This window comes from Physeter macrocephalus, chromosome 16, assembly GCF_002837175.3.
Source record: "Physeter macrocephalus isolate SW-GA chromosome 16, ASM283717v5, whole genome shotgun sequence".
NCBI classification, from domain to species: domain Eukaryota; kingdom Metazoa; phylum Chordata; class Mammalia; order Artiodactyla; family Physeteridae; genus Physeter; species Physeter macrocephalus.
This window is the reverse complement of record NC_041229.1, coordinates 20,061,961-20,073,617: the sequence shown is the minus strand read 5'-3', so window position 1 is coordinate 20,073,617 and position 11,657 is coordinate 20,061,961. Positions and strand designations below refer to the sequence as shown.

The 11,657-nt window shown below is 39.0% G+C and overlaps 1 protein-coding gene across 9 annotated transcripts in view; it reads right to left on the bottom strand.

Moving 5' to 3' along the window:
* ALG9 (ALG9 alpha-1,2-mannosyltransferase) overlaps positions 1-11,657 on the bottom strand; it is a 98,254-nt gene that overhangs the window by 55,877 nt on the left and 30,720 nt on the right. For 7 of the 9 annotated variants that reach the window (XM_024131260.3, XM_024131256.3, XM_024131257.3 and 4 more), the window contains 3 exons: positions 9,185-9,314; positions 8,418-8,565; positions 7,128-7,257 (listed from right to left, as the gene is read on the bottom strand). In XM_024131260.3, coding sequence (XP_023987028.1) covers positions 7,128-7,257; positions 8,418-8,565; positions 9,185-9,314 — 408 coding nt within the window. Of the gene's footprint in view, positions 1-4,125; positions 5,345-7,127; positions 7,258-8,417; positions 8,566-9,184; positions 9,315-11,657 lie in introns of those variants that run through there. The other 2 variants (XM_055091502.1, XM_024131261.3) reach the window with 2 other exon arrangements.

Below are 11,657 nucleotides of genomic sequence, written 5' to 3'. Positions count from 1 at the left end.
CGCAACGGGAGAGGCCACAACAGAGGAAGGCCCGCATACCACAAAAAAAAAAAAAAAAAAAAAAAAAAAAAAAAAAAAAGACATCAATAACAAAAGGTGTGCGTTTTGTTGGGGGAGGAGTGGGCCAAGGGGATTGGGCAATAATAAATATTCTCACAGCTTTTCCTCATCAGCTGTTGCAGAGATTCTGCCAGGGATAGAGTCTGCAGCCATGTCTTCTCAACTCTCAAACATCACACTCAGGTAGCATGACACAGATACTCATCTCCTCTGGGACAGAAACAGCAGACAGACTTCCATCTCTGGTCATGAGGTCACGTGGCCCAGAAATCATGTTTCAAGATAAGATTTGCCACCATGAAATATTTGATTACAAAACAGGACCAGCTGAAATCTAAACACTGCAACTGGATTTCAGATGTAGTTACAGCAAATGAGAGAGATGCAAACCTATTTCAAGGGTCTTAGAAACTCACAAAATCATATAAGAATAAAATATACTTCACTGAATTCCAGAAAAGAATCAGAGGCTCTCCTAACTCCCAGCCCAGTGCTCTTGCCACTACATCATTGTGCCAGGCATCAATATTATCCTATGATAGTCCCTTTTTTTTGAAATAGGAACACTGGGGCCTAGGAGGAAACATCTGATAGGGAAAGATTTCAAGTATTTTTCGGGATTTTCATTTCTTTGATATATACTAAAATTAATTTTAAAAAGTAGTTGTCACCCAGAGGCATAGGCTGTCATATAGTTTTATTGTCTCCCATAAAGCCTTGCTAAATACATATTTATTGAATGAATCTTAAAATTCACAAGTAAAAATTTACTGCACTATAAAAATGTAAACTCACAGGTAAAAATTTTGGGTCATTCAATCACTAAAGATCATGAAAACATCACTTCATTTCTAAATGCCAACACAATGGATACTAGCGAATTAATCTGAAAGAAGCATTTTGAACAGCCTTCACTTAAATTCAGAGTGGATTCCAATCTTATTCTACTGCACATATTACAGCAATTTTAATCTGCTTGCTCTGCTACTCATGGCTAATAACAATTAGTAAGGCTATCTATAGGCCAATTAATTTTCTCCTCAAATAAGGACTTCCAGTAAGGGTAGGAGAAATGATTAAAAGAGAGAAAATGAAGAAAGAGAGAAAAAAGAAAAGGGAGTAGACCCCAATCATTTCTTTTGATTACTACATAAAGTAGCTGGCATACATGTAATAGAGCTCTAGAAATGGAAAGTAACTTCTTAAAAAAGTAATGCTCAGACTTCCCTGGTGGTGCAGTGGTTAAGAATCCACGTGCCAATGCAGGGACACAGGTTCGAGCCTGGTCCGGGAAGATCCCACATGCTGCGGAGCAACTAAGCCTGTGCACCACAACTACTGAGCCTGCGCTCTAGAGCCCGCGAGCCACAACTACTGAAGCCCGCGTGCCTACAGCCCGTGCTCCGCAACAAGAGAAGCCACCGCAATGAGAAGCCTGCGCACCGCAACGAAGAGTAGCCCCTGCTCACCACAACTAGAGAAAGCCCGCGTGCAGCAACGAAGACCCAACGCAGCCAAATAAAAAAGTAATGCTCAACCACTTGATGTCTATTCAGCCCTGTTACATGAAAGAACAATTAACCATTGCATGAAAATATATATTCAAGTGATACACCATATGGTATAAACTTGGAAGTAAGAGAAGGCGTGAAAAGAATATTGGAGAATCCTGAAACCAAGTTTCTTATCCTAGGACTAACCTTTGTCAGGTTACCGCCTCTCTGAGCCTCAATTTTTTCACCCATAAAAAGAAGAGATCATAAACTTTATGATACCTTAAGTTCCCTTCCAAAACCATAATTCTTCCCATTGGTTAAATGGTAAAGGCAGGGATAAAAAAGAAAAAGAATATACAGTCAGTTCTATTGTAACACTTGTTTTGAAAATGCAAATCTATTCCAACGGAACTGATATATTAGGGAACAATGTGAGCATAATTCAATTTCTGTGTTTGCTTATATGTCATTTAATCCACCAGAAAAACTAGATGAATCCAGAAAATTACACCCAGTTGAACCAATCAGCCCAGAAATAAACAAAGTGCATACAAGCCCACACTCAAATATCTCCCAGCTTCTTCCATTCACTGCCTGTTATGAGCCACACCCATTCATATCATCCATATTTGGTATTACAGCTTTCTGTCGTGTTTCAAATAACCCTTATTTCACAAGCTGCAGCCCTCCCAATACCACTTCAAGAAGCAACCTGAGGTCTTCTTCAAGGTAAACTGCCATATTATTGTAGCATTTATGTACTTTTCGCCACTTAACATATATAAAACTATCCTATCCTTTTTATGTGTCACTGACAAAGTTTGTGAGTATTGTGTCCCTAACTCCATTTTTCCCACAAGCCTTGTGGTTTTCCACACAATTATCTTTAGCAATTGTATATCACGTTATAGCAGAACTGACTATATTACTATTTGGGAAAAAAATTAATCAATGACCAGTTTTATTTTTTCAAAGGTAACATATGGACAAGCTTCTTGAAAATCTGCTTAAGCATTAAGTCAAAGTCAGGGAAAAGTCTTTATCTGTAAGATCCCTCCTGAATGCGTGTTTCTTACCCCAAACTCCATCCACTGACTAAGTAGCTCCCACATCAGACACCAGATTTGGAAACAGAAGGTTATCATTCACCTTGAAACAGTGAACAAAAATTTGGATTTGTCAAGAAGTAAAGAGGAGACACTGAATGTATCTTCTAAATTCAGACTTTGATTCTGGCAGAAAATCTTGGCAGGTACCATTGAATAATACCACCTGTTCAACAGCTACTCAGTATCTATCATGAAAGAATATGCAGCAAAAAAATATTATTGCTGCAGTATAGTTATAACAATACAGTAGAAACCAAGAGCCTTTAAAAACAGTCACTCCTAATTCTTGATAAACTCAGAGGTAAAAGAGCATAGGGAAATACAGGATGTCATGCATGCTTCTTAGTTTCCACTCAGACTAGAAATAGGAGACAGACCACATCATTTAGCATTGAAGCCAAGAGTTGGCTAAAACCTGTCACTCAGAACTAAAGGGCAAATAAAAATAATACTGATATTTAGCATGCTCAGGAAAGACAGAGAACATAATTATTTTGCCTTTTTGAATGAACCCATACTTAAAACCAGGACTGATACCAGAAGTAACACACATAAATGTACTACAGCGTGTGCTCTCACATTTCGGGCAAAATTATTTGGTCACTACAGTCTTGATCCTGGCACCGTTTCTTAAAGAACTACGTTATTTTTCAAAATAATTGAGATTTTAATTTACATACATATGCACATATGAATGCAAGAGAAAAAAGTGAAAGAAAAAACCATCAAAATGGTAACAGTGGTTTAATATTTGGGTAATTTGATTATAGCTGATTTTTTTTATTGATAGCTTTCATTATTTTACACAAGTGTTTATTACTTTTGTCATCAAAGAAAAAATATCTTTTTAAACAGTTAACTGAAAGAAATTAATCCCTGATCATAGTTTGTGTGGAGTTCACAGTAAGCCATCAAGGGACTCTTTCCAAAGTGTCAAAGGTGAGTGGACTGGATTTGAAGGGCACTTCCCCCACCATGCAGGAAAATCCAAAGAGAGAAAGGTGTATGAGCACAGTGGCAGACACTACACACTCAGAGTACATATAGGACCTGTTTGTCCCTGCTTTTATCAGCCATCCTATAGGTATTCTAGAAAATCTTCTCCTTTGGGGTAAAGCTAATACAGTCACTTAAATTTAACAGTATCTGGTAGTGGAGAACATGGATATATGATCTAATCAGAGACAACCTGTGACCAAAGCTTAAGAAATGTACAACAGGCCACTGTAGTTTTTTTTTTAATTGAAGTATAGGTGATTTACAATATTTTATTAGTTTCAGATGTACAGCATAGTGATTCCGTTTTTTCTTTGTAGATTATATTCCATTATAGTTTATTACAAGGTATTGGATATAATTCCCTGTGCTACACAGTAAATCCTTGATATTCCATTATAGTTTATTACAAGGTATTGGATATAATTCCCTGTGCTACACAGTAAATCCTTGTTGCTTATTTATATATAGTAGTTTGTATCTGTTAATCCCATACTCCTAATTTGTCCCTCCCCACCCCCACTTTCCTCTTTGGTAACTGTAAGTTTGTTTTCTATGTCTGTGAGTCTATTTCTGTTTCTGTATTCATTTGTATTATTTTTAAGATTCTACATATAAGTGATATCATATAGTATTTGTCTTTCTCTGTCTGATTTACTTCACTAGGCATAATATTCTCTAGGTCCATCCACGTTGCTGCAAATGGCAATATTTGTGTGTGTGTGTGTGTGTGTGTGTGAGTGTGTGTACCACATTTCCTTAAGCCAACTGTCTGTTGATGGGCACCTGGGTTGTTTCCATATCTTGGCTATTTGTAAATAGTGCTGCTATGAACACTGGGGTGCATGTATCTTTTCAAATTAGCGCTTTTGTGTTTTCCGGATATATACCCAGGAATGGGATTGCTGGATCATATGGTAAGTCTATTTTTAATTTTTTAAGGAAGCTTCATACTGTTTTCCATAGTGGCTGCACCAATTTACATTCCCACTAACAGTGTAGGAGGATTCCCTTTTCTCCACACTCTCTCCAGCATTTATTATTTGTAAACTTTTTTTTTTCGGACTGTATTAGGTCTTCGTTGCTGCACGTGGGCTTTCTCTAGTTGCGGCGAGTGGTGGCTACCCTTCCTTGCGGTGCGCAGGCTTCTCACTGCAGTAGCTTCTCTTGTTGCGGAGCACGGGCGCTAGGCGTGCAGGCTTCAGTAGTTGTGGCATGCAGGCTCAGTAGTTGTGGCTCGCGGGCTCTAGAGCACAGGCTCAGTAGTTGTGGTGCACGGGCTTAGTTGCTCTGCAGCATGTGGGATCTTCCCGGGCCAGCGCTCGAACCCGTGTCCCCTGCATTGGCAGGCAGATTCTTAATTACTGCGCCACCAGGGAAGTCCCATTTGTCGACTTTTTGATGATGGCCATTCTGACTGGTGTGAGGTGATACCTCACTGTGGTTTTGATTTGCATTTCTCTAATAATTAGTGATGCTGAGCATCTTTTCATGTGCCTGTAAGCCACTGAAGATTTTATAGCCAGCTTTCTCTCAATATCACTATCTCAACAATGATAAATATTCAACTCTCAAGTCAGAAAGCATGTATAGGCTAACTACTACGTATACAGCACTATCCTAGCCACTGCAGTGAATACAGAAGAAATAAGGTGCAGTCATTCTCTCCATAGCATTCACAGTCTGAGAGTGAAAAATATGACATACACATCAGAAATATTTCAATAGCATAAGACAACAAAATTAAATGGCTAAATGAGCTATACAGATAAATATTTAAGGCATTTAAAGAAGGACACTGCCCACCATGGACTTTAATAGTTGGGAAAGGCTTCAGAGAGAAAAGAGTTTTAATAGTATAAGAAGGTAGACAAGGGAAGTCCAGGCACTGTCACCAAGTTAAGCAAAGTCACTGGGATTGAAAAAGCAACACTGAGTCTGGACAGACTAATAAAAATCAAGTTGTGGAGCAATAAAATTAATCCATCAAATACACCATTATCAAATTAAGAACATATGTGGGAAAAACTATGTACCAGACACTATGCTATATATGACAGAGAGATATGATATCCAATCTCCTATTATTTCTTCCAAAAGTAGGTATGGTTATTTCCACTGCACAGACAGAAACTGAAATTAGTTAAACACAGATGTTAACCAATTTGCCCAATGTCATCAAAGTAGGCAACAGAGTTGGGACTAGAATTCAGGCCTACTTGACTCCAAAGTCCATGCTCTTTTTTTTTTTACTACCCTATACTATCTCTTCCCAAAATACAGCTGTGACAACAACATTCTGAATTTATTATATCTTCCCCCATCACAGTGTATTTTCTCCTACCCTTTTGACTATCCAGTGTCCCCATGGTGATCCCCTGTACATCAAAGCCTGCTCTCAGGAGAGTATCTGCAGCTAAAATAAAAATGACTAACAACAGAACATACTGCCCAAGGGTATTGTCACTGTTACAGGAATCAGAGGCTTAAATTACAAGGAAGCTCCAAGATAAGTCACTTAGTGGAATACATGTGTCACCTTCTCAGGGAGCCAAGCCAAGTTTGTATTTTATCATGTCCATTTTCATAGCTTATAAGCGAAAGCTCACACAGTAAGAATCTCACTCATAAACCCTGAGGGTCTCCGTGGAAGTCTAACCTGCCCCAATCTGGGAGACCAAAAGCCAGCTGTGGCTGCAGGTTTGCTTTGGAAGAAAACTGAAAGTCCTGATATTTCACTTTAAGTATATGACATAAGAAAATCTAAATGAAATGTATTTGACATTTAAATTGTTAAGTGTTTCTTAACAGATAGGTTGCCAAAAAATGTGTTTTCTAATAATTCTACAAAATAGTCCTTTACTGTCTCTGGGAACCAGGAACATTATCTTTATTGCTCTCACCTTTTCCACAATCAAAGATTTTACAGGTATCAAATGACAAAAGCGTCATCTTTCGAAGGAACTGAAATAAAATCCGCGTGGGATCTCCAAGTGCGTAAAGATGAGTGGGTAGAAGAGCACGGCCCTGACAGATATTGCTTCATGGACTCAGTGTGAGAACAGCCTTCACTGACTGTCCACTTGCTAAAACCAGAGTATACTAATAGTTAGGTCAAAGGTCCACCTATAACTTGAAAGTTCCCCATGAAGCATTTTAATGGACCAAAGAGTGATAAGAGCTGCAGAATGTGTTTCAAAATGATGATTTGAATTCAACATAAGAAAATTTCCAGCCCAGTTTAGAAAATATGTTGAATTATATATTTTACATAGAAAATAAAGGTGGTCATTTGAAAATAAAAATGATACTGTTCATCCTTTCTCAACAAAAGTCGTTATATCCCTCACCCTAAAGAAATCACTTTCTAAAAAAGTCCCATTTCATCAATGCTCTATTATGTATGCCAACAGATTTTAAGGGTAGAATTCTTTTCAAAGTAGTAAAAGGAGAATAATGCCCTTACATATCTGGATGGCTCCTCTAGGTTCTGGTCATTCATGTCAGTAGGAACAATCCGGGTGGCCAGTGGTCCCTCTGCGAATGGTTTTGGTAACTGGCCTCTGAACTCTGATGGAATGAACTGAAGCTGCCAACTGTCAGAAACACAAATAAGAAGAATAAGAAAAACACAGGGGGCTCACATTGCCAAATGTACTTGAAATACACAAGCAAAAAAAAAAAATTTCATGTGAAAAACATTTCACTTGCAGACAAAATGTTTCTGCTAAAACCTCAACCAGAGAGAATAGAGACAGAGGTCACAATTCAGTCCAAAATCGTTGAGAAATTTTCAACTAGAGGTCTCTCAACCCATTTCACCAACTCTTAGCAGTGAAATCTGCAATAGTGATCATACCATCAAAAGAGAAACATCAAGGTTTATTGCCAATTACCTGTGATCAGAGGGACTTATCAAAATTAAAGCAAATTCATCAGGTGTGTAGAGAAAAGAGTGAAATGTGAGAACTCACTGTGGGAAAAGTACTTTGTTCCTGAGTAATCATCAAAAGTATCTTTAGTTGTGAAACTATTTCAAATGTAAAAGGCAAAGGCTAAAGTTAACACTTAAAAGACAAGTTTTAATTAATCATTAATGACTGATACAGGATCTTTATCAATCAAAAGATACTACCACCAGCTAAGCTGCTGAAGCCAGTCCCCAAATGGAGCAACATGACTCATCTTAACCTGACTTCCCTTTTCCCTAAATAGGACTCCTCTCTGTCCACATGAAGCAAATACAAGGGAACTCAGAGCCTCTGCTATCACATCCAACAACAGACAGCATCAAGGAAAGTGGTACAGAGGTCTTAGCCACAGCTTTCCCAGTGTCTATACATTGGTAGAGAATGTTCACTGCTGTCGGACGACCAACATGTCTTCTCTAAAAACACTCTAGAAACCTAGAGTCTCTAAACCCCTTTTAAAAGTGGATTAATATCAGTTAATTATAAAAATTTAAATATGAATCCTCAGGAAGAGCCACTAGCAGGAGCCCAGAGCCCAAAATGTCTTCAGCCATCCCCAGACCTCTGTGGTTAAGGGCAGTGCAGGGTGCATTACCGGACACAGCACTCATTCTACCAAACACAGGCCATGGGTGCTCAGCACAGTTCCCACAGCTCTCTGAGATGGAAAATCATTCAAAAACTGGTGAAAAATCTAAAATGAAGGAAAAATTAAGAAGACATTGCCACAGAATTGCTATTTTTACACTTTGATTTAAAACTCTGAGAATTAAAGGGCAACTTACTTATCGGGCAGAAGGAAGCTGCTGGGAAATCGATACCACTCTTTTCCTACACAGACATTAACAGGCCGGCCTTCTGGGACAGTGTGGATGGTTGGGTCTGTGGCAATTCGGTGAAATTCTGGATACAAATCAAGGGGCCCGTGATACCCTGGAAGGGAGAAAGGTTTGTGAAAGCCAAAGATGAGGGAGATGAGATTCTGACATTTAATTATAATGCATGTTAATGTTCCACTGTGATCCATGTGAAAGGCACACCGCAACCCCAGCAGGAAGCCCACTCTATGGTGTAAAACGCCTCTACAGTTAGGAAGATGATTAAAGCAGACGCCCTATTTTTGCCAGAAATAATTTGCTTTCTTGCCCTTCTCTATACCCTTCCACCTTTTTAATTTCACGTTCTTTGAGCACATTTCAATATTCTGGATCCAAATAATGATTATAAGAAGGAATATAATCATGGGACTTGAGCCCCAGATTTGCATCCTAAGTTTAAGGCTTCCTTAATTCATCCTTTAAAAGGAAAAAAAATTAGTAAGAATAGAGAAGACGTTTATAGTTAATCACACTAAAAGGAATTCTCAATCTTCTCTTCAATACTAAGGTACAGAAGTCACATCCCAATCTTAATATGAAGTCCACAGGTTCTCCCAGTAGAAAAGTCCTCCCCCCGCAGCTTAAGCTGAATTGTATTAAACAATCATGGGTCAAGCAAAACCCAAGGTATAGTGCCTTGTGAGTAAGGGTTAAGATAGTCTCAGTACATCTACCTCTGAACAGTGCCACAGAGCGAGAAAAAGATAAGAGCCCAAACAGGAAGAGTGTTCCCAACGCCAGCCAATTCGATGTCACAGTATAATGCTCCAGGCGGTATCGCTGAAACACGAAGTGGTAACATTTCTAGAAGGAAAGAAAACTTTATTGAAAAAAGAAGATACACCTTGCAAAATATACACAATCACCACAAGACATCATCATAACTGAGAGGAAGAAAGCAGAAAAAGAGGTTCTACCAAGGGTCTAAGCAGTAGCAAACAGTGAAGTACCCACTCCAAATTCTCAGATTAAAGCAAATTCTGCTAAATTGTCTGTAGATCAGCCTAGCCAGAGGGCTTGCCAAGAATGAAATCTCACTAGCTTCATAGGAAAATTATTTGGATACTTCTCTAATGCTTACAGTCCTAATAATTTATTTTTTTAAAATATTTAAACAAAAATGCTTTTCCGGGCTTCCCTGGTGGCGCAGTGGTTGGGAGTCCGCCTGCCGATGAAGGGGACATGGGTTCGTGCACCGGTCCGGGAGGATCCCACATGCCGCGGAGCGGCTGGGTCCTTGAGCCATGGCCGCTGGGCCCGTGCGACCGGAGCCTGTGCCCCGCAATGGGAGAGGCCACAACAGTGAGAGGCCCACGTACCACACACACACACACAAAAAAACGCTTTTCCTAGTTTTTCTTGATATATGAAGTATCTCAATCTATTCTGATAAAACTAGTTATTAACCTTCACTTTCCTTACTAACAAGTTTTCATCTAAGTTTTTAGTAACAACAAAATGTCTCATGACCAAACAAAAAGAGAAAAGAATTCCTCTCATAGAATATTAGGAAAATTCTGTTAATTATCTGCTAAACTACTTCACAAACTAGATGAATATCATTAACAATATATACACACATGCATGAATTCTGCAGCCTTTGAACCCTTCCCATGAGATTTCTGTCCTTCCTTCTTTCCCTCCTAGACTAGAAACTACTTTTGGAAAGCAATTTTGCAATACATAACAAGTGCCTTAAATATGTTTGAACCCCTTTCATATTTTCTGGAATCTCTCCTAAGCAAACAATCCAAATACCTAAACAAAAATATTTATCCTAGATATTATTTATAATACTGAAATAAGTGAGCAATCTAAACTTTAACATAAATTATATCTAATCATTATATATAACCAATTCAATATATTATATATTACATAATAATGTTGTATATAATATCCACCTTAGAATATTATATTGCTATTAAAATGATGGGTATAGATATGGCAAAATAGAGAATGTTATAATTATATTAAGAGGGATGTAAAGTTACATGAACCTTAGATTACAATCATAATAGATTGTTATATGATCGGCAAAAATGCTAGGAGATTTTGTTAGGGTAGCAGGACTGATTTAGAAAGTGGTAAAAGAAAAATTATCTGCAATAAAGTTCAGTTACTTTTATAATTAAAATTATTTTTTAAAACTATCATCCTAACATGGATGAGCTTTAAAAACATTATGCTAGGACTTCCTGGTGGCACAGTGGTTAAGAATCCGCCTGCCGGGCTTCCCTGGTGGCGCAGTGGTTGGGAGTCCGCCTGCCGATGCAGGGGACGCGGGTTCATGCCCCGGTCCGGGAGGATCCCACGTGCCGTGGAGCGGCTGGGCCCGTGGGCCATGGCCGCTGAGCCTGTGCGTCCGGAGCCTGTGCTCCTCAGCGGGAGGGGCCACAACAGTGAGAGGCCCGTGTACCGCAAAAAAAAAAAAAAAAAAAAAAAGAATCCGCCTGCCAATGTAGGGGACACGGATTCGAGCCCTGGTCCAGGAAGATCCCACATGCCACAGAGCAACTAAGCCAGTGCACCACAACTACTGAGCCTGCACTCTAGAGCTCGCCTGCCGCAACTACTGAGCCCACGTGCCACAACTACTGAAGCCCGCGCACCTAGAGCTGGTCCTCTGCAACAAGAGAAGCCACCGCAATGAGAAGCCCACGCACCGCAACGAAGAGTAGCCCCCGCTCACCACAGCTAGAGAAAGCCCACGCACAGCAACGAAGACCCAACACAGCCAAAAATAAATTTATTTAAAAAATGAAAACATTATGCTAAATGAAAGAAGTCAGTCACAAAAGACCACATATTTTATGATTTCATTTATATGAAATGTCCAGAATAGGCAAATCTATAGAGATACAAAGTAGATTAGCTGTTGCTTATGGCTGAGGAGATATGGGAAGGGGGTTACGACAGCTAAAGGGTACAGGGTTTTTGAGGTGATTAAAATGTTCTAAAATTGATTGCAGTGATGCTTACATAGATCTGTGAATAGCCTAAAAAACACTGTATCGTATACTTTAAATGGGTAAATTCTATGGTTCGTGAATTATATCTTAACATAAATCTGTTAAGAAAAAAACCTATCACCCTAATTATTCTTCTTCTGCTAACTGCAAATGGTAGCAGAGGTTAAAAAAAAAA